The 23,950-nt window shown below is 36.2% G+C and overlaps 1 protein-coding gene across 5 annotated transcripts in view; it reads left to right on the forward strand.

The window, feature by feature from the left end:
- Positions 1-23,950, forward strand: part of LOC150087516 (laminin subunit alpha lam-3-like) — a 746,420-nt gene that overhangs the window by 233,063 nt on the left and 489,407 nt on the right. For all 5 annotated transcript variants that reach the window (XM_090371226.1, XM_090371225.1, XM_090371229.1 and 2 more), the window contains exons 10-11: positions 3,751-3,912; positions 19,003-19,158. In XM_090371226.1, coding sequence (XP_090227352.1) covers positions 3,751-3,912; positions 19,003-19,158 — 318 coding nt within the window. The remainder of the gene's footprint in view (positions 1-3,750; positions 3,913-19,002; positions 19,159-23,950) is intronic.

Below are 23,950 nucleotides of genomic sequence, written 5' to 3' on the forward strand. Positions count from 1 at the left end.
CATTGGCTTACGGTATACTGAGGTTTCTAGTTGCGGGCCCACATGTTTTACCAGGACATCCAAGAATGGGAGAGATCCATCTACTTCTAACTCACTGCATGCACAATTCTGTGTCCATTAAAATAATTTTTATCTCTAAAGTTTCCATTCTGTTAGAATTTGTTGATAAAGAGGCATGTTCAGCCTTGAAAGTTCCAAACTATTTAATTAAAGTTATATTTTACTGGATATATATGTTATTATTTCTTATGTACAATGGATTCCAGTACAACAGGCCCTTTTACTCTCAAGGTTTTTTTTTTTTTTTTTGGGCTGATGCTGCATAAGCTCGCTTTCTTGCATCATATGCCTCAACTAATGCTAATGCTAATGAAAGCAAATTCCGCTTCTGTGACATGCAACCATCCTTCCTCAACATGAATTTATGCCCTTCATGTATGTAGTATGAGAAAAAGAATGGATTCCATTAGCATTGAGCCTATTCAATCCATTCAAGGCCATAAATGCCTCGATCAGATCTCCTCAGAAGTTTCTAGTCTCCAATGGGAATTTTCAAAACTGAAGCTTTTTCCTTTTAAGAGCAGCTATCTACTCCCACTACCAACCTTGTTGTTCTTCCTCCACCAGTTTCAACAGATCCTTGTCTTTCCTAAAATGAGGCTTCCAGACCTGTATGTAGTACTCAAGATGTGGCCTTATCATTACCTTATACAATGGGATAATTACTTCTCTATCCCTGTTTTCAAAATTTCTGTATATCATTGACTTCTTAAGTACTACACAGCTAGTACTTAAGCTGAGATTACTGCTGCTCACACAAAGTACCCAGAATCTCTCAATATTCAACTTCAGTTGCCACATAATGTGATTTAGTATCCTGCCAACCTTTGTTTCATATGCAAATTTAGACATTAAGCCTAACACATCTTTGTCTGTCATTAATTAATAAAGAAAACAACAATGGGCTTAGCACTGAACCCTGGGAGATTCTGCTAATAATATTATTCCAAGAAGAGCAGTGCCAATTGCTACTCTGTTTTCCCCACTTAACCATCTCTTTATCCATAGCAGTCACTTGCCCTTAATGCCACACTGCTTCAGTTTGTTCAGCAGTGTTTTATGTGCAACAGTATCAAAAGCTTTCCTGAAACCCAATTATATGAAGTCAGAATTAATTTTTTCATCTAGTTCCTTTGTTGTTGCATCATGGTATCCAAATAAATTTATCAAACAAGATCACTTTCTTTACTTATATAAATTCTAAAAGGAAGGGGGATGAATCTGATTGGTCCACTTGATATCGATGGTTTGACTGTTGATGATCCTGCTCAGATACCAAACAAACTGAATGAATAATTTGCATCTACATTCACATCCAAGGAGTTATTAAGGATTGAAAATGCCAGAAGGTTATCAAATTGTAGCAGGGTGCTTAATGATTTTGTAATAACTGAGAGCAAAGTGGAGGAGAAATTGTTGAAGTTAAACATAAGAAAGGCACCTGGGGTGGATGGGATCTATCCAGTTATATTAAAGGAGGCGGCAAAGGAAGTAAGCAAACCTTTAGCCATAATTATGAGAGCATCCTTGGACTCGGGAAGGTCCCCACGGACTGGAGATGTGCAAATGTATCCCAGTTCACAAAGGGGAATCGAAGGGTGACACGAGTAATTACAGACCAGTTAGTTTAACTTCTGTTCTGAGTAATGGAGTCACTGGTTAAAGATACATTGCAGGATCATCTAGACAAGACTGCAACAAGAATTCAGACACAGCATGGGTTTGTTAAGGGAAAGTCTTGTCTGATAAATTTGATTGGATATTATGATGTGGTTACAAAGGAACTCGATGCAAGAAATAATTTTGATATCATATACTTGGGTTTCAGTAAAGCTTTTGACACTCCTGCGCATGGAAGATTACTGTACAAATTGGAGCAGAATGGTATTAAGGGTAAGTTGCTACAATGAATAAAAGGATGGTTGAGTGGGAGAAGACAGAGGGTAGTAATCAATGGGTGCTGCTCTTTGTGGACTAATGTTATTAGTGAAGTCCCACAGGGTTCACTGTTGGGTCCACTGTTCTTTTGTATATTTATAAATGATATTGATGAAGGTATATCAGGCTTAGTGTCAAAGTTTGCAGATGATACAAATGTTGGCAGGGTTGTTAATGACAGTAATGGCAGTGTGCTGCTGCAATAGTATCTTAGAAAAATTTGGGAAGATGGGCTGAGAAGTGGCAACTGAAGTTTAACATTGACAAATGCAAAGTACTGCATATGGATAGAAGTAAACCCAGAAGAACATACCAACTGTGTGGTACTACACTTAAAGTGGTACAAAATGAAAAAGACCTGGGAGTAATTGTGCAGTCAGATATGAAGTTTTCTGAGCAATGCAGACAGGCTGCCAGGGCAGGTCATGGGGTTTTGTCAATGATATACACGAATTTTGCTAGCAGAGAAAAGGAGGTGATTGTCCCTCTGTATAAGGCTATGTTCAGGCCACGCCTTGAGTACTGCATAGAGGTCTGGAGGCCTCATTTTAGGAAGGTTGTAGATTTGCTTGAGCGTGTACAGAAAAAAGGGCAACAAGATTGGTGAGGGGAATGAAGGGATCCTCTTACCAAGAGAGACTTAAGTTCTGCAAATTGCAGCAGCTGGAGACTAGGCACCTGCGAGGTGATCTGATTGAGGTGTATAAGGCCTTGAATGGGTTTAGCCCGCTGAATTCTGATGGGATTCTTCCACTTGTTCAGATTACGAACCTAAGGGGGCATAAATTCAGGAAAGACAGATGTAGAATAGATGTCCAGAAATTTTCGTTTTGCCAGCGTGTGGTTAATTGCTGGAACAAACTTCCATCTGTCATTGTGGAAGTTGATAGGCTAAATAAATTTAAGGAGGAACTGGATAACATTTAGAGGGAATTGTTGTGTAAATTTTTTTTTTTTTTTGACTGATGCTGCATAAGTTCATATGCGTGCTTTCTTGCATCACATGCCACTATTACTACTACTACTACTTTTTTTAATATTCTGTCAAAAAGAATTTTCAAAAGTCAAACATAATCTGGTTTAATGAAAGTAGATTAGTTAAGATGCTTCCTCTTGCTTATATTGTGCACCCAAGGGGGCATAAATTCAAATTGAGGAAGGATGCTTGCAAAAGATGTGTGGAAGTTTTCCTTGAGTCAATGGGTTGTTGATTGCTGGAACATGCTTTCATCGGTTGTTGTGAAAGTGGATAGTTTTGGATAAATTCAAGGAAGAACTAGACAAACCGTTGGAGAGAATGAATAGTTGAAATTTTATTTTTTTTTTTTTTGTTGATGCTCTATAAGCTTGCTTTCTTCCACCATTTTCCACTACTACTACTACTACTAATAATAATCATATAATTGATACCACATCTATTTTGTCCTTATATTCTTATAAACAGCATTTGAAAAAGCTGAGCTATTAGCTGTTGTGTCAGTGGCATGCAGCATAACAAAACTCCTGATACCTATTTTCTGTGGTAGGCTTAGGTTAATTTTTATAAAAAGTAAATGTACTTAATTTGGTTGATTTTGAAACTGTTGTTTTAAGAATATTTGAATCATAATAAACATACTTGAAAAGAATTGGATTTGTTGACTGTTCACTGACTGTTAGAATATTGCATAGCAGTAACCTACTATTATGTCTTTATGTAGCTATAATGCATTCCATGGAAGTATAATTATATTATGCTTTTATCTGTATTAGCACCATACTACTGGTATGAATTGTGAAAAATGTGAAGATGGTTATTACCGGCCACTTGGTGTGCCTCCTGATGATATCCAGCCATGCAAGAGATGTCGGTGTGCTGGTCCAGGTGTTACTGGGATGTGTGTAAAGGATGACTCTTATTTACCAGAAAGCTTGGTGAGCTTACTACTTTCTTTAATATTCTGTCAAAAAGAATTTTCCAAAGGCTTAAACCTAATGTGGTTTAATAAAAGTAGATTAGTTAAGAAAGAATTAATTATGAGCAGATTAGATTAATTTATAATTTTCTAAACATGGTTTTTAGCTATCATTAATTTTAAAATGACACTGTCTTTAAGTTTATTAAACATCATTTGGTTCCTTCATATATTAAATTGTAGAATATGCTCTGTTGTGAGATGTTATGTTCCAGATTCTGCCATATCTAAAAAAAAAAATTCCACATTCATTTATTTCTGTTTTTTGTATTGGATTTTACTTCATTCTTTAATTGTTATTCATTGTTAATTATTATTACCCTTATTAATTATCCTTATTATTATTTATCATTATCATCAACATTATTAATTATCCTTTATTCCTATTAATTTTTTCACTTAATTGTTACTTTTGGTCTTAAGACTTTTATTCAGTGACACTTCTGTTGTCTTATTTTTTCTACATTTCCTGTATATTTGAATTTTAAAATTTATCCTATATTTCTTATAATTTTCAAAATTTGTTTCCAATCATAGTATTATCTGTGTGTTGATTGATTATTTTCTTCTTTGGACTTCTTTTCTTTCACTTAGCATATGTGCATTATGTTCTGAACATATCTTTCTGTATTTTTATGTTGTATTTCTTACATATTTTTATCTTGTATTTCTTATATATTTTTATTGTATATTTTCCTGTATTTTTGGATTCTGTATTTATACTATATCCTATTTTTAATCATAAGGCTGGTAGAAGCACTGATTCAGTCATAGATATGAAGTAATTCCAGCTATAAAAGAAAATATTAAACTTATTTGAATTTATGTTCCAAATGTTTCTTATGTATCCAGCATTATATACTGAAAGGACACTGAAATAAAACCACTTAACCTATTGGGAGCAGGTGGACTGCACCATGGGTACAAAAGGTTCAGCTAGATGCATGCAGTCAGCAATCAAGGGTGATATATATACAGCTAGTGTACCCCAAGTCAGTTGTTCCCTAAGCAGCTAGTGTCACCCAAGTCACACTTGAAGTTAAAAGGTGCATATTCATGGTGTATCTAAATAGTGATTGTCATTGATCTCAGTGGAGTTTTTTCTAATCTTGCAGCATACTGATGTGCCTAGTGGGTGGAGACACCAGTTGGCAACCTCTGGTTGAGAGCACTTTTCAGCAGAATTATTGAACATACTCTCTATTGGATGGGGTATCAGACCAGATGGCTGACTAGACATCTCTTTCTGACTTCATATCAATCTAGTGCTGTGAACAGTTGTGGTTAGGTTACAGATGATTAGAAGATGGTGTTGTGGTTGAAAATATTGCTTGTTGACAACAAGAGGCAGGCAATTACCTATGGTGAATTTATTTGCACCATGTGGGGTCCATTTTTGCTGTATCCCACATAGTGTCTAGCAAAATGTTTTGCTGGGATGTTTGATGGCAGAGACATTACACTGTCAATGCCAGCCATATATATATTAGAATTCCTATTCTTTCCTGATAGTGATAGCATATTCCAGCAAATATGATAACTTATTTCCTGATAATGATAGCATATACCATGACATTAGCACATACGTGTATAGGAATAGTTTGTTGAAAGCTCTGAAAACTTTACCCTCCTCTATTGGCCCCAGTTTCTTGACTTCATCCTCCATCAAACATTTGTGGGATGAGGTTGAATGGGCTATCAGATGCATAGATCTGGCACCCTCCAATATGGAACTTGTAGACTGCTATGGATTCAACATTTGGATAATCACAGAATACCTCACGATATAACAGACCAGTCATAATATCACCAAACATTGCTGCTGTGATGAAATGATCTCTAAGGTTACAAAATAACATAGTGTAGAAGTATTTTACAAAGGCAGCTGGAAGTGAAAAACAGTCATATTGAAAATTCAATATCAGGCTTGAAGAGCATCTTGGGGAGTGTGGGAAGTGGCATTGACTTTTACAGATTATCTCAGAGAATCATAGGTTCAAGTTAAAGTGCCTGCAAATTTTTTTCATAGAACATTACCAGAATCCCTGACTTTGAGGAGACTTGAGCTATCATAACCTAGGAACACTGCCAAGTTGACAGGAGGCCAACCATTCCCCTCCTAACTTTCACTATTACAGAATATCCAACTAGACACAGCCCTTTGTCTGTAGTTCAGTTCTCCCTCATGAAGAGCCAGCAGACCAAATATTAGAATGACTATGGAGACTTGTTCAGTGTAACAAAATAGTTATAACATTGCCAAACATCCACTACAGGATCATCACACAATGATTTTGAGGAGGAGGAGGCCAGAGCTTCCTTTTAGAACAGGCCAGATATCCACCTGCACTAATAAGCAAGCACTAACCAACACAAAGTTTTTAGTCCAACTAAGCACATTCTCTCTTTCAGGCAAGCAACACTTATATAAATTATTTTATTAACTGTAAGGACAGTGGAGGTGATAAACATCGCACCATATAAGTTTAGTGAATTTAAGCATGTTAGCATATATGCATAAAGTGCCTATTGTCTTCACCATGTCTATATAAATAATAAATTTAATAAATTTTCTGTTTATATTCTGGGACCACCAAACAGTCAGAGGAGTTAACAAGATAGACAGAATACAAGAAACAGCACCGTATTCAGCAGTCACGGGCTTGAACCCCGGTCACTCAAGGCACGTGTACTTATGCACCCGCACGCCTGACCACTAGCTACAATGGCCTTTGTCCATCCACATGTAATAACTCAACTCCTATTAAATGGATTTTTATAAAATTTTGTATTTAGCTCTTTTAGAAAGATTTATCCAGTTATTCCAAATTTCATCAAAATCAGGCCAATAGAAATCTGGAAACTATTTCTTTGTCAATCTGTTTGAATGTGACTACATGATTCTCAGTGAATGGATTTTCATGAAATTTTATATTTGCTCTTTGAGAATGATTTGTTACGCATTCTTCAAATTTCATTAAAATTGGAATAATAGAAATCCAGAAGTTATTGTTTCTCTTTTTTATATATGTATCACAGGCTCTCTATATACCATATACACTGCCCTACCATATCCAGACACCTACATAACTATAAATGACCTTTATTTACAGGAAAAATAAAGTCTACCAAAACCTTTAACCTTTATGACAGTATCTAGTCTCAGAGGAGCATTATCCACCAGCTTTTTTTTTTGGTAAATATCCTCCAATATTTTCTGTCATTTAGCCTTCAAATTGGTGACCAGTTTGGCTCCTCTGTTTTTCTTTCTTCACACAACCGAATGATCCAGTTTATCCCAGAGGTTGTCTATAGGATTGAGGTCAGGGCCCTGAGCTGGCCAGCCCAGCTTTTGATGCTCATATCCTCAAACCAGTCTGTTCTAACATGAGCAGTATGACACGGAGCATTGTCCTGCTGATGCAGGTATGATCTTCCCTGACATGCTCCCACAACTTAGGTAATGCTTTGTTGTCCAGGATATCTAGATAGCCTTCAGCATTCATGGTTTTGTTCAAAACAACCAATGGTCCTAGGCTAAACCAGAAAAGCAACCCCAGACGATCATGCTGAATAAGAATTTTTACTGTTTGCTAATGTGCCCAAAATATAACACTGTATACTTTAACTAACTTTGTTTTGTTATCACCAGTGCTGGATCAAAAATAGGATCTGTAATGTTTAACTTTGTAAATTTAAATATAAATTCTACTTACCTTAAGTTTTAATAAATTTGTAATTTTTGCATGTAGTGGAGCGTTGTTTAGTCTGTATTCTCACACCTGTGAATATTATGCCCTTCAGTGATCTCATCAGAATCTGTAGAGATTCTCATTCATGATATTTTATGAAATGCTGATGATTGAATATTTACATAAATAGAGAATAATTTATTGTTGGAACAAACTTCCATCTAATGGTGTGGAAGTTGGTAGTTTGAATAAATTTAAGGAAAAATTACACAACTTATTAGAGGAATGGACAGGTGATGTGGGAATTTTTTTTCCTTCTTGATGCTGCATAAGCTTGTTTTCTTGCATCATTTGCCATTGATATTAAAAATGGATTGGCAATGGTCTTGACGTAATGTTGTGTATGCAGGTGCACATTGTGAGATTAAGTCTGTAATCTACCAAAAAAAATCCTGTCCCATTGTTAACTGTTGCTGTGCTATATTAGCTGCAAACTCAGCAATAAATTTTTGCTATAAAGCAGTTATGATTAAGTTGGGAATTCTTGCTCCTTACGGCTGTATTGGAATATAAAAGGATTTCATTTTTAATTAAGTTTCCAAATATAATATTTTTTTCACATGTGGGTCTGAATAATATTTATTCACGTGTGATGCTATCCTAAGTTTATGGTATCAAGTGTTTAAATCTCTTTAAAATTATAATGTGCATAATGCTTGATTTAACATCATGATTGTAAGGCAAGTTGTACCTCCTGTATTTTGTTTTTGTTGTGATCAGTTACCACAGAAGGAATTCGAGAATTTTTAGTTTTGTGTAAAACTAAAACCCATTATTTTACTGAATAAGATTGATTTCAGAATAAGACATAGCCCACTTGTAATACAGGTGGCATGTTCATGAATTGCATATGGGCAGAATTTCTCTACAGGGACTAATGGGAAATTTTTATATGGGAGAGGGGTGTATGGGAACCTTTACTCACAGATACATGTACAGAATCATTTTTGAAGGATTATTTTTTCAGGTTTGTTAGTCCAATTTTTAGGTATGCCACTGTGTAATACTAACTCCAGCTACATTGAAAAAGCTAAAATTTCCTATGATATATACACTCAATAATCATTGAATTATAACCACCCTATCTGCAACGGACAAAGCTCACACTATAAAAAGTCGAACAGCTTCATATGCTAGAGTAGTGGTAATTTGCATATGATCTTGCAAGTCCAAGTGGTAAAGTAGAAGTTATGGGACATAGCAAAGATATCACAGAGTTTCAACAGGGCATGATTGTGGCAGCTTGTGCATTGGGTGCTTCCATGTTGGAAATGGCACTTCTTGTCAGTTGCTCATGGCCTACTGTGGTTAACATGTACAAAGAATGGTGTCGAATGGATCAAACCACTTCCCTCCAACAGAACTCTAAGGGATTATACAAGGTGGATATTTGTAGTGAGCAAAGGGTGCACATGTTGTATGGGCTCAGTGGTAGGTTACTGTGCAACAGTTGACATTGGAATATAATATAAGGAATGCAAGAATAATATACCAAATTATGATGTGCCACACACTCAGATGTATGGGATTCCACAGCAAATGACCCAAAAAACACCCTCTCCCCACTGCTGAGAATTTTCGATGGCGAATGTTGTGGTCTCAATAACATACTGGTTGGACACTGGAGGACTGGTTGTTGTTGTTGTTGTTATTTGGTTTTTAGGAGCATTAGCAACTAAGGCCATATTGCTCCGGGGATATGCGGTGGTCATTCCCTGACCTTTCCGCATCCTCCGTATTTGGTGGTCACGGGCTCGAACCCCGGTCTAATCAAGAAGCGTGTGCTGCGCACTGCCGCTCCTGTCACTCCTGCCCACCTGGCTACGGAGGCACCTGGAGGACTGGAAATGAATGTGTTGGTTGGATGAGTCAAAATACCTGGTGCGACATGCCAATGGATGCCTTCATGTATGGTTAATGCAATGCAAGTCCATGGATCCTTCGTGCATGGTACCCACTATCCAGGCAGGTGTCTGCTCAGACTGTCTTCTCCCACTCAACCATCCCTTTATCCATAGCAGCAATTTGCCTCCAATGCCACACTGCTCCAATTTATTCAGCAGTTTTCCATGTGCAAGAGTATCAAAAGCCTTTCTAAGATCCAAATATATGATATCAAAATTGTAAGTATACAGCGATAAGTTTTTGTATATTATCCTTTGTGTTTTGATAATAGAGAGCTATTAAGCGCTCGATAATTCCTATATTCTATTATATTATGAAATCAACAGGGATTACCTTTATTTTTGATATAGGATGCTTCTTTTCCAACCAACTCTCCTAGTCCAATGTGCTAACAATTCCTTGTGAAGGCAATATAAATTTTATAAAAAATGTGAAATATTTTCCCCACTGTCAGAACAGTAGTGTTCCAGACCCCTCCGTCTCAATATTGAGTGCTCAACCCAACTTCTGTCTACAAACACCATACCTCTTCCAGCAAGGAAAACATTACGTAGATTGACAGTAAAATTAAAATTTAAAGGTCTAAAAAGCTTAATGAATATGGAGTGATTATTCTCTTCATTCCTTAAGTGGGACTAAAACTTTTCAAAGCAACATGTTCACAGGAATAAGAGCAACACACAATTAATCCAAAACCTTTGTTCTTCACGCCAGCGCATAAGTGACCAATCGTCGGATAATAAGAATGGTCTATGGATATTGATTGAATTTTCACATAGCTAGCTCTCTAGGGTTTCTGCAACTTTTCAGAATTCAGCTTTTGTTTCCTTAGCCATGTTTATCTACCCAATTCTAAAACCACTTAGAGAACTTGTAACATATAACATAAAAAACTACGATGCTTTATTCACAAACCTTAAAGATCTCCATATCAAGGAGGATATGAAGTTATATTCACTGGATGTGGCTACTGTATACTAACGTAAATGTACCATATGCCTTAGGCATAGTCTGGGCCTACTTAAACGATGATAACATAAAAATTAAAAACACCAGACTTCCCAAAGCCAAATACGGAGGATGCAGAAAGGTCAAGGGAATGACCACCGCATATTCCCGGAGCAATATGGCCTTAGTTGCTGCTCCTAAAAAACCAAATAACAAACAAACAATAACAAAACTTCCCAAAGACAGAGTCTTTGAACTAATGAAACTATTAGTAAATGCTAATTACATTCTCTTTCAAGAAAAAATATATAGACAGATTTTTGGCCTCCCAATGGGTCTAAACATCAGTGGACTCATTGCTGAGCTATACTTGGATAAATTAGATGAGATCCATCTTGATCCATTTATACCACAGATCACATATTATGGAAGATATCTGGATGGCATCCTAATTATCACAGATCATTTGACCATAAACAATAATAGGTTTTTAATAACATCCGTCAGAGATTAAAATTGAATTAGAAATTGAAGCAGAAACTCACTCCATATATTTCCTTAATTTTACCATACATAGATTAGACCAAAAACTAAATTTCAGCATATATATAGAAAACACACTAATAAGGGGATTCTTTTGCATTTCCACAGTTATCATCCCCAACCATACAAAAAATCAGTCATGCTGAATCAATTTCTTAATGCCTTTAAATATTCTTCCACCCAGATTTCTCTAACGACAGAAATAAATGAATTAACTAGAAGATTCTCAAATAGGGATTACCCGCTAACCTATATAAACAAAGTTAAAACAATAGCCCGTGAAAAAAATAACAACAACCTCGCACAAAAATCCGACAAGACCAAAATACATTTCATCACCATTCCATATGTCGAGTATTGGTACAATAAACTTAACCAAATATGCAAGGGAACTGACATGAAAATCATAGCAAAACCCACGAACAAATTATACACATTCTTCAGAAATCTACCTTCAAACACCACATTCCAATCACAGCATGACCTGGTATACAGCATCCCATGCAAAAATTACAACGCTGTTTATGTAGGATCTACCATGGGAGTGGCACAGCTTTGAGCAAAACAACACGAAGCTTCAGTTCGGGCGGGTCATTCAAATGCATCGGAACATGCATTTCACACAATAAATGAACAACATTCATTCGGCTTTAATGAAACAAAAATAATGAATATTCAACATGACTACCACAAATTACTTATTGCGGAAACCCTAGATATGAAGCTATGTGAAAATTCAATCAATATCTGTAGACCATTTTATTATCTGATGATCGGTCACTTAGGGCGGAAACCCACTATTAATGTGGGGGAGCATTATTTTATTGTTTGGAGACGCTGTTATGTTATTTGGTTTTTAGGAGCATTAGCAACTAAGGCCATATTGCTCCGGGGATATGCCATGGTCATTCCCTGACCTTTCCGCATCCTCCATATTTGGTGGGCACGGGCTCGAACCCCGGTCTAATCAAGAAACGTGTGCTATGCACTGCTGCTCCTGCTCACCTGGCTACGGAGGCACCACTCAGAGACGCAGTGTTGTGATTGACTGTATTCACAAGATAACATGTTGGGTTTCAAAGCTGAATGACATTGTCAGGAAGACAGATTTTTCTGTTCGAACAGAAATTTTGTTAGGCATGACTGTGTGACAAAAGGAAAATGGAGGAAATGCTAATAGAAAATTAAATTAGAAGTAAATAATCTGTTTTGAGTGCACCAGTAAGATTATCCAAAAACAAATAACAACAACATCAAGGACGTTGCTCCTGTGCCTATTTCGAAGCACCCTCCACTTCGACCAACTACTTGGCATACTCACCGCAAATGTCCAGTCACAGGGACACTCAAAAATGGCAAAAGTAGGAAAATAGACCAACAGAATTACAAATTGAGAGGACGAACAAGTTGATCATTTCAATTTGCATAACTCATAACAATTTCTTACAAGTTTAATTTTTAGGGTTGTAAAGTATTTTTTTGTTGTTATTAAATTTCATTAAAAATTTTTGTTTCATATTTTGACAGAATAAGTCCTTATTCAAAATTAAACTTGCACTATTTTAACTTTCCTTTAACATATAATTAATTTTTCCTTAGTGCTGATTGAATTTCGAAATACGTATTGTGCCCTTGAATGTCATCCTTAATTGGATTATATAGGAAATTAAATTCTTCTTTATTCATCTGTAAGTACATCTTGAAACGATTTTCATCTTCTTCTAAGTCCTGCAATATATGATGGAGTTTGCCCTTTTCTGTTCTCTTCCAGTTGATGTCGTGTATCCATTACATACTATTTTGTTTTCTCGGCTATAAGAAAAGTGCATACATTTTCTAAATCTTCTTCAAAATCTGAAGAGGAGGGTGAACTGTGGCAATTCATTTTGCTTCAGCTTTCCTCAAAGAGAATGACACATATACGTTACAGGTTGCCAGACGTATCCCTTTTGTAAGTATAATAAAATTTCCAAGATACCCCTTTTTTAACATTTGAAAAAAAGCAGAAATCATAAAACACCCTGTTGAGATGATTATTTAGGAAGAAAGAATTAACTGACGATAAAGTTGTTGTTGAAATGGACCCTTAATTAAAGACTCAAATACGAAATTCTATCCTATTTTAGGCGCCTCCGTAGCCAGGTGGGAAGGAGCAGCAGTGCGTAGCACACGCTTCTTGATTAGACCGGGGTTCGAGCCCGTCACCACCAAATACGGAGGATGCGGAAAGGTCAGGGAATGACCACCGCATATCCCGGAGCAATATGGCCTTAGTTGCTAATGCTCCTAAAAACCAAATCATCATCATCAGCCATTTTCAGTCCACTGCAGGATGAAGGCCTCTCCAGCAACTTTCCAGTTGCTTCTGTTTTGAGCACTGGACATCCATTTACTACCCACAAACTCATGAATTTCATCTATCCATCTCCGCCTTTGTCTTCCATCTCCGCCTTTGTCTAGCTCCTCTTGGATACCATTCTGTTATTTTCTTAGTCCATCTGTCATCATGTCTTCGAGCTATGTGTCCTGCCCAAGACCATTTTAGTTCTTTAGTTTTGATAAGAATGTCCTTTACTTGAGTTTGTTGCCTAATCCATGTGTTTCTCTTCTTATCTAACAGTCTTATTCCCAATATGATTCGTTCCATTCTTCGCTGTGTGGTTCTCAGCTTCTCTTCCATTCTTTTGGTGAGTGCCCAAGTTTCACTTCCATAAGTCATGGTGGGGAGTATACATTGGTCCATTATTTTACGTTTCAGACAAACTGGGATATTGCTCTTCAGTATGTGACTATATTTCCTGAATGCTATCCATCCAAAATTTATTCTTCTCTTGACTTCCAGCCATTTATCATTATTACAGCTAATAACTTGTCCCAGATAAGTATATGACTCCACCTTTTCAATTACTGCTCCTTCAATCATTATGTCTCTTTCTGTGGCATACTTGTTCATCATTACTTTTGTTTTAGCCATATTCATCTTTAGTCCAAAATCCTTACTAGCTGTGCATAACTGATTAAGATTTTCCTCTAATTCTTTGGGATCATGATTTATGACCACAATGTCATCTGCAAATCGCAAATGGTTTAGGTACTCTCCGTTCACATTGACTCCTTTCTGCGACCAGTCTAATCTTCTGAAAGCTTCCTCAAGGGCAGCAGCAAACAGCTTCGGAGATATTGTGTCTCCTTGTCGAACTCCTTTCTCAATTTTAAATTTCCTACTGTCTTTGTCTAGTCTAATAAAGGAGGTAGCACTCTCGTATATTTTCTTCAAAATCATAATATATGGGGTATCAATGCCTTGTCTTTCCAGTGCCCGAAACATTGCCTTATGCTGTATGGAGTCAAATGCCTTTTCATAATCCACAAATGCCAGGCATAATGGTGTTTTATATTCATTTGCTTTCTCCATTAGCTGTGATATTACATGAAGGTGATCCATAGTTGAGAATCCTGTCCTAAAGCCAGCTTGCTCTTTCGGTTGATTCTCATCCAGTATTCTTTCTAATCTGTTAGTAATGACCCTTGTGAACAACTTGTAGATGTGGGATAACAAGCTAATTGGTCTATAATTTCCAATTTCTGATTTATCTCCTTTCTTATGCAGCAAAACTATGATTGCATTATTCCACTGCTTAGGCGTCACACCTTTTCTAATGCACTTTGTGAAGAACCTTGCCAGTTTTTGTGTTATGTCTCTTCCTCCCAATTTTAACAACTCTACAGTAACTTCATCTTCCCCCGGGGCTTTCTGATTCTTCATTTTCTTCAATGCATGTTCTACCTCATCAGGAAGAATATTGGGTATGTCGTATGTGTTGCTACTTTGCAATCCATCTTCCCCACTGCTGGCATCATTCCCCTGCTCCTTGTATAATTCTCTATAGTAGTCTTCTGCTATTTGAATTATGCCTTCTCTGCTGTTTATAAGTACACCATCGCTATTCTTCAGTTTCAGTATCATTTGACTTTCTGTATTACTGCTCATGGCTGCTGATTTAAATCCTTTGTTTTCCCTTAATGCTTGTTCTACTTTTCTTGTGTTAAATCTTCTTATGTCCTCTCTGAGTCTCTTTCTAATGGCTTTGCATAACTCAGTATACTCAATTTTCTCCCTGTCAGTGTTTTTCTTGCTTTTCATTTGTCGTCTTCGGTTCATCATGACAAGTGTTTCTTGACTAATTTTTTCTTCTTTGGATTTCTTTTTCCCTATAGATTTCTTGGGCTTTATCACTTTCAAAAAGTTGTAATATTCCTCGTCGATATCTTGGTCCTCAGCAGTCTGCAGAAGCTCATACTTGTTCTTAAGTTCCAGTACATACTGCTTTTTCTCCTCTTCTGTTATCTCAAAGACCTTTGTATTATTTACTCGAGTCAGTTTTTTCCTTTCCTTTCCTACATCTATATCAAGTGTACATCTTACCATTCTGTGATCACTTCCAACATTTACCTTATTTAGGACGGTGACATCATTCACAATATATCTTCTATTAGTGAGGATGAAGTCGATTTCATTAGTAGTTAATCCATTTGGACTCTTCCATTTCCACTTTCTGTTCACCCTTTTCTTGAAAAAAGTGTTCATTACTGACAGTCCTTGAGATTCTGCAAATTCCACAAGTCTTTCACCTCTTTCATTTCTTTCACCAATTCCAAAATTTCCTATAGTTCCCCTTTCTGTGCTGTTTTGTCTTTTTCCAACCTTAGCATTGAAGTCTCCCATAATAATAGTGTAGTGGGTTTTCTGCTCATCTAGAAGACTCTCAATTTCAGTGTACATTTCTTCAACCTCTTCATCATCATGGCTCGATGTTGGTGCATAAATCATTATAATCTTTAGCTTGTATCTCTTAGAAATCTTTAGTATTAGTCTTGACACTCTTGGTGATGTACTTTTGAATTCCAAAATGTTGTTTTTAAAATCTTTATGGACCAGAAACCCAATTCCACCTTCACTCCTTTCACTGTTTCCATTGGTGTACAGCAGATTTCCACTTGATAAACTTATAAGTGATTCATTTCTTCTTCTTGTTTCAGCCAAACCGATGATATTCCAATTCACATTTTCTAATTCCTTTTCCAGCTCTAATATCCTGTCTTCACCGATGAGTGTTCTTACGTTATAACAGGCCAAGTTCAGTTTCCGTGCATGGCAGCCTGGTCGTACCCAGAGATTCTTAGCACCCTCTGCTTCCACTCTAATCCTCTCGCTGCCGTAAGAGGGAGAGTGAAAGCTGCTGGGGACTGAGGGCCATTTGTTTTGTCGTGCTTTCATATTGCTGGAGGGGTTGGTCTTTTCCTCTTCATGCTGACCAGGCATCTTGAAGAGAACCACTCTACACGTTCGTTGCCACCTAAGTGACGTAACAGGGCTTACCATCGAGAAAGTGTGCATGAGTGGATTTTAGGGAGGCAGGCCAACCGGACTTCTCCTAAATCTTCTGTAATAGAGAGATATTGGATCCATCAGTGTTTTAGGCTGAGTGTCTGATAACACACAGGATACCTGTTCCCCTCTAAGCCCCAAACCCAAAAACCAAATAACATAACATAACTATCCTATTTACAAAGAGGGTTGTAGAATATAAATATTATGCTTACTTTGTAACCTTTTACATTCTACTTTACTTCTCTTTTATTTCGTTGTAATGTTTTAAGGCTCAGGCAACAAACTTTTTTTTTTATTTAAAATTCCCAATATCAATATTGATTTGATGTATGAAGAATATGTTCTGTTTAAATCATTCCATAGAAATATTGCGACAAAAGACCTCAAAAATACCACAGATGTTTTAGCATTAAATCAGCTCACACACCAACCATAAGAATAAGTATTTACTGTAACTAAAATATTTACATATTAAAATAAAATAAATATTTACAAAAACTGCTATTATATTAAATTAAATTATATACATGTAAAAAACATTAAAACTGTGATAAAATCCTTGAGATAAAATACACTAAAATAAACCGGATTAAAAGCGATAAAAATCTCTGGAGCTTTCGGAAGCATCGGCTTCCTTCCTCAGCAGTAACAAAACTTCCTGCAGCACGTCCATATATAACAGGCTCACGGTACCTATACTGCAGGAAGTTTTGTTACTGCTGAGGAAGGAAGCCGATGCTTCCGAAAGCTCCAGAGATTTTTATCGCTTTTAATCCGGTTTATTTTAGTGTATTTTATCTCAAGGATTTTATCACAGTTTTAATGTTTTTTACCTGTATATAATTTAATTTAATATAATAGCAGTTTTTGTAAATATTTATTTTATTTTAATATGTAAATATTTTAGTTACAGTAAATACTTAGTCTTATGGTTGGTGTGTGAGCTGATTTAATGCTAAAATATGAATTTTCCCAACCTCAGAGGCCTTTTTCAGGATACCGCAGATGGTTGGATAAAAATTTTAAATGCATATGAACTACGTAATACAGAAAAAAATATTAATTTTGTTTTTGCTTTGCCTCAAATGCAATGAGTGAGTGAGTATTTAGCTCAATGTTACACGTGTGGAAAAAGGATAGAAATAAGAATGTTGAAGGAGAACTGTTGCAGAAAGCCAATCACAATATGTCATGCAAAGAATTTTGCCCATGTGCACTAAAAAATAAAAAACTGTTAAAGAAAATTCGCTCAAATGAAAAGTATTGCTAGGGAAATATTTTCTTTTTAATAAAATAAATCAGGTTTATTGAATATGTATTTTAAACAATTATGTAAAACATTTGATGTTAATATTTATAAAAGTTTCCTTTAGTGTTTATAACTTTTGCAATAAAATTTTCCGAATTAAACGAATTAAAGCATGGGCTATAATTCGGTTAATTTTATTTAAATTTGACTAAGTTTTCATTCCACGAACTTGTAAAAATCAACAAAATATAGAAATAAAATGGTTGTTATTAAAATTGTTCGGTTTTCTTAAGATATAATGCGAGTACCCCTAAATGAGGAATGAATACCTCAAACATAAGCATGAGTACCTCGAGATAAAATTTTTAATCTAGCCACCCTACGTTACAGTGACGACATTTCTTCTCCGACCAACTTCGCAGTTTACATTAAACAGGGACCACAGAGTACCACTTTTGTGATGAGATTTATGTGACGTGATAATAGTGTGTTTCTGCCCTTATGTGCATGCATGAAGAACAAACATTACAACATAAGATAAAGGTTTCGGATTAATTGTGTGTTGCTCTCATTCCTGTGAACATGTTGCTTCGAAAAGTTTTAGTTCCACTTAAGGAATGAGGAGAATAATCCCTCCTTTTTCATTAAGCTTTTTAGACCTTTAAATTTTAATTTTAATATCAATCTACATAATGTTTTCCTTGCTGGCAGAGGTATGGTGTTTATAGACAGAAGTTGGGTTGAGCACTCAATATTGAGACTGAGGGATCTGGAACACTACTGTTCTGACAGTGGGGAAGTTGTTTCACATTTTTTATAAAATTTATATTGCCTTCACAAAGAATTGTTAGTGTGTTGGAATAGGAGAGTTGGTTGGAAAAGAAGCATCCTATATCAAAAATAAAGGTAATCCCTGTTGATTTTCATATTATCCTTTGGTTATATGTAACATACTTCACCTATGCATTCTCCATAGGTTTATCCAGGTATGGCTTTTATGATAATCTTCCCCATTTAACAAAATAATATGGTATATATATGTTACATTATAGATGTAGTGTATCTGTTGCCACTGCAATGTCTCTAGCCCATAAATTCTGTATGATGATTATCAATATACTATATAACTCATATATATATATATATGGATAATGAAATTACTTAATAAGAACATTTTATTTTAAAAAGGTTTTCACAATTTTTAAGTTATTTTTGAAGTTTTGTTGAATATGTGCTTCTGCATTAACTTCCTTCCTTTAGCATCCTGGAGACTGTATATGTAGAGATGGATTTACGGGCAGTAAGTGTGATTTCTGTGCAGTAGGCTATAAGAATTATCCATTATGCGAACCATGTCCATGTTATACAGCAGGTACACTGGGTGGTAGTACTTGTGAAGGACAGTGCATCTGCAAGGTATGTTTTTAAAATAAAGAGTTACTGTTGATTTATTATTTTTCATTCTATTTTGTGATTAATTTCATGCCAGATATTTGCAAACCAAATACAAAAACTTTATTATCATTCCCAACAGGGGCACTCATTTGATTTAACTTGTTAGTCATTCAGTCAGTTGCTTCAAGGTATGATTTATTGGCTGATATGCACATTCAACAAATTGCTTACCAGTCAGTTTGACAAGTAGTTCTATTAAGTAAACATTGGATTGTTAGTTTTGCAATGTTAATTTAATATTAGTTATGACTGTTATTATTATTATTTTTTTTGAACAAGAGTAATTTTTACTTCAAATATAACATTTCCAAGCTTAGTCTTGGGGGTTTTATTTCTAAGTCTGAAGTTATGGAAGAGATGACTAGTCTGAATGACAGTTACTCTAAAACTTTTAATTATCGCTTCATTTTATAAATTTAATGTGTAGTAGCTAGTAGCATCTCTTTGGGCTATTAATCAGAATTTTCCATTGCAGTATCTTCATGTCCCATTCTTTCTGCAGCTGCTCCTTGCTTGGCATCTGAAAAACAAATGATAGATGGATGTATGAACATTTATTTATTTTAGTTACATCTCATCTCCATTGACAGAAAGTCAGAGATACAGCTGAAATATGTAGACATGGCCCAGATACCATTGTTGAGATGTAAGGGCTTTTAGATTTTTTTTAATATTATTGTGTTTTATTCTGAATGCAAGGTAATCAAATTGCTAAGGTTTGCTAGTGAATGTCTTCATTTCCTGTTGTTTGCTACAGTTGGTTTTTGATATGCATCTTAAATCAAAGTTGGTGAATAGTCACACTAACAACATAAAGCAGAATACATTATTATGCTCAATTTGTAGTATACTGTAAACATTGATGCATATTGCCTATTACTCTTGCCAATGTTGCATTGCACTGATTGACTGACAACATCCCATCAGATGAGTGCATTATGGAAAAGTAGGTTACCAATTCAATTTTCGTAATATATCGTGAAATAGACATTATGTGTATCTTTGAGAAATAATGTTGAAGTTGAAGAAAAACAATATTTAAACCATAAAGTTATTTGTTAAGTAGAATATACTTTATTCATATACAGTTTACAAAAAAAAAAAAAAAAAAACCACACCCAAGGATGAATAGTTTACTTAAATATGAATTTTTACTCCAATACAATTCCAAATATTTAGCTGCTATATAATGATAATGTTTCTAGATTGCTTTTGGAATTTTATCATTGTATTACATTAGTAAAGGCACATGATGCGCAAAAGCAAGCTCATATAGCATCAACCAAAATAAAAAAAAAACCAAACCCTTCTCATTTCACCCATCCACTCACTCGAAGCATTTGTCTAGTTCTGCCTCAAATCTATTTAAGCTATCAACTTCTACAACGACACATGGAAGTTTGTTCCAGCAATCAACTACCCGCTGGCTAAAGGCAAACTTCCGCACATCTATCCTACAACCGTCTTTCTTCAATTTGAATTTATGCCCTCTCAGGTGATTATTCTGAGCAAGAGAAAGAATCCCATCAGCATTGAGCATGCTCAAACCATTCAAGGCTTTATACACCTCAATGAGATCACCTCACAAGTACCTAGTCACCACACACTGTAATTTGCAAAAGTTAAGCCTTTCTTCGTAAAAGCAACCCTTTGTTCCATTCACTAATCATGTTGCCCTTCTCTGTACTCGCTCCAGCAGCTCTACATCCTTCTTGAAATGAGCCTCCAGCCCTGTATACAGTCCTCAAGGTATGGCCTGACCATTGCCTTATACAAGGGGATAATCACCTCCTTATTCCTGTTGAAAAATTCCTGTATATCATTGACAAGACACCATGAGCTACTCTTGCAGACCGTCTGCACTGCTAGAAAACTTCATATCTGCCTGCAAAATTACCCCCAGATCCTTTTCATTCTCTACCACTGTCAGTGTTGTACCACACAATTGATACATTACTCTGGGGTTACTACTTCCCATATGCAGTAATTCACATTTGTCAATGTTAAACTGCAGTTGCCGCCTCTCAGCCCATCTGCTCAACTTTTCTAGATCCTGTTGTAGCAGCATACCATTATTAGTGTCATTAACAACCCTGCCGACCTTCATATTGTTTGCAAACTTGGACATTAAGCCTGATATACCATCATCAGTATTATTAATAAATACAATAAGTACAGAAAACAACAATGGACTCAACACTGAACCTGAGGGACTCCACTAATAACATTAGTCCACAAAGAGCAGTGTCCATTGGTTACCACTCTCTGTCTTCTCCCACTCAGCCATCCCTTTATCCATAATAGCAATTTGCTTCCAATGCCACACTGCTCCAATTTGTGCAGCAGTTTTCCATGTGCAACAGTATCAAAAGCCTTTCTAAGATCCAAATATATGATATCAAAATTATTCTTTGCATCCAGTTCCTTGTGACCACATCATAGTATTCAATCAAATTGGTCAGAAAAGACTTCCTCTTAACAAATCCATGCCGTGTCCGAGCTATAACTGAAGTCCTGCAGTGCCTCCATTAATTTCCCTTGAACAGAAGTTAAACTAACAGGAATGTAATTACGTGTGTCACCCTTTGATCCTCCTTTGTGAATTGGGGCCACATTTGCACATCTCCAGTCCATGGGTACCTCTCCTGAGTCCAAAAAGCTCTCATAATTATGGCTAAGGGTTTGGTTACTTCCTTTAATATTTTAATCCCCCCCCCCTTTTCTTCGGGGTATGCCTGTGACATCTACCCTGCTTCAATTTATGCAATCGTTTAGAAAAATAATCTGAACTTTGGAAATCAGGACTTTTAGGGGCCCTGGATTTCTCCGGCAACAGATCGTGTTGTGTTTTTAATGGAAAAGATCGGTTACCATCTTTTCATCCATCAAAATCCATTTTCTTTATTTGTTTACACTGGCGTGGTTTAAGATGTTGACACAGAGAACGTGACATGCAAATAACACTTAACAACATTTATTATAAATAAAAAGGCCATATATACAGTTTACTTTCACACAATAATAGTACAATAAGTAAAGTGTGCATCAATTCTAAGTGCAACGATATGCTAACAGTAGGATGTAGTTAGAGTTATGAAATTCAATGGTCTCGCGATTTCATGCAATTGTACATTTCATCTTTCTAAACAAATCTTATTCCTTACTTCTAACATCCTATAAACAATACTAGAATGTAAATTATGATACACCTTATTGAATTAATTCTAATTTCGACATATAAAAGAAAATGAGAAAGGAAGCATTGAGTTTAAAGTATATTTAGCTGTTTCACATATGTTCATTTATACATAAGGATGGTTTGCTTACTAGGTTAGGTTGGTTTGTCCTGGAGTCTGTTACAAGACTTCCTTCTATAGTGGAGTGGACTGTGGTCTTCTCTGGCCGTTACAATTCTATCTCTTCAGCCAGACGGATGGTACGGACGGCTACTGAAGAGGCTTGGGTGAGAAACTGATGGTGACTTCGGCAGTGAGGGGGACCAGCATCAATGACTGCAGGGATCCGCTAGATGATGGCAAACCGACAGCAACTAAGGCGATGATCTTTCAGCATCCATAGGAACGATGTTGACCCGAACCAGCATTTGGCTGTGGCGACGGAGACAACCCTTTGGTCTCATTTTGGGCCCTTTTATATTTTGTGCTCTCCTTTGTCGTCTAGAGCAAAACTTTCTCATTGGCCACTGGAAATCACGAGTTTCCTTTTCAAGGCGGTCCAGGGATGACTCGTGCCCCCAAATGGGTCCCCTCGTCTCTGGGTGTTTTACTTGGTGACATGGTGTCGGAGATATTAATAAAATGCCCACCTACTCTTTTCTCACGCTGGCTTCCCTTCTTGCCAACCTCCCACGACTTCCGTTCTGTTACCCCAGAAATAAAATCCCTCGTGTATCATGAGAAGCTAGGCTCCTGCATTCCTTTCACTTTACACATTAATTAGTTCATTTCTAGATCTTGTAGGGACTAGGGAGACTTTGCGTATGGAGAGAAATTCGTATAACCTAGTTAGGGCGAGAGGTTTTCATGTTCCCTGGGATACAAATTTCACCTAGTTACAATGGAAATATTCTCTTTATTTTTTCAACTAGCTATAGGTTCCCAAAAGTTTCATGACTCAGGGTTGATGTTGTTCCATTAAAATACTGATAAGTATAGATTTGAGTATTAGTATAGATTGGTTATAATTACAGGGAAGCTAAAAACTCTTGGGCTAACAAATATAACTGGATACATCCCATCGATACCAGGTGCCTTTCTTATGTTTATCTGCAACAGTTTCACCTCCAATTTGCTCTGAGTTATTACAAAATCATCTAGCTCACTGCTAGAGTTTAATTCACCTCTGGAATTCCCCTCTCTGAATAATTCCTCATGAGTGAATGTAGATGCAAAATACTCATTTAGTTTGGGCCTAAATAATAATAGGAAAGAAATAAAGTTGGAACTTTTAAGTTAACATTCCAAAAGCAAACTAGATGCATCACATAGAATTGTGTTCCGGGGTCAAAATGGAAAATTTTACAAAACAGAATACTTGTTGATACATTATGTTATTTTTAATAATCAAGTATATAGATGATATTAGTGATGCTTGTGATGAATTAGTTGAGGCATATGATGCAAGAAAGCAAGCTTATACAGCATCAGCCAAAAAAACCCTCCCATTTTGCCAATCCAGTCACTCCAAATGTTTGTCTAGTTCAACCTTAAATTTATTTAAGCTATCAACTTCC

This window comes from Mastigoproctus giganteus, chromosome 4 (genome assembly GCF_048544385.1).
Source record: "Mastigoproctus giganteus isolate SK-2022 chromosome 4, ASM4854438v1, whole genome shotgun sequence".
NCBI classification, from domain to species: Eukaryota; Metazoa; Arthropoda; class Arachnida; order Uropygi; family Thelyphonidae; genus Mastigoproctus; species Mastigoproctus giganteus.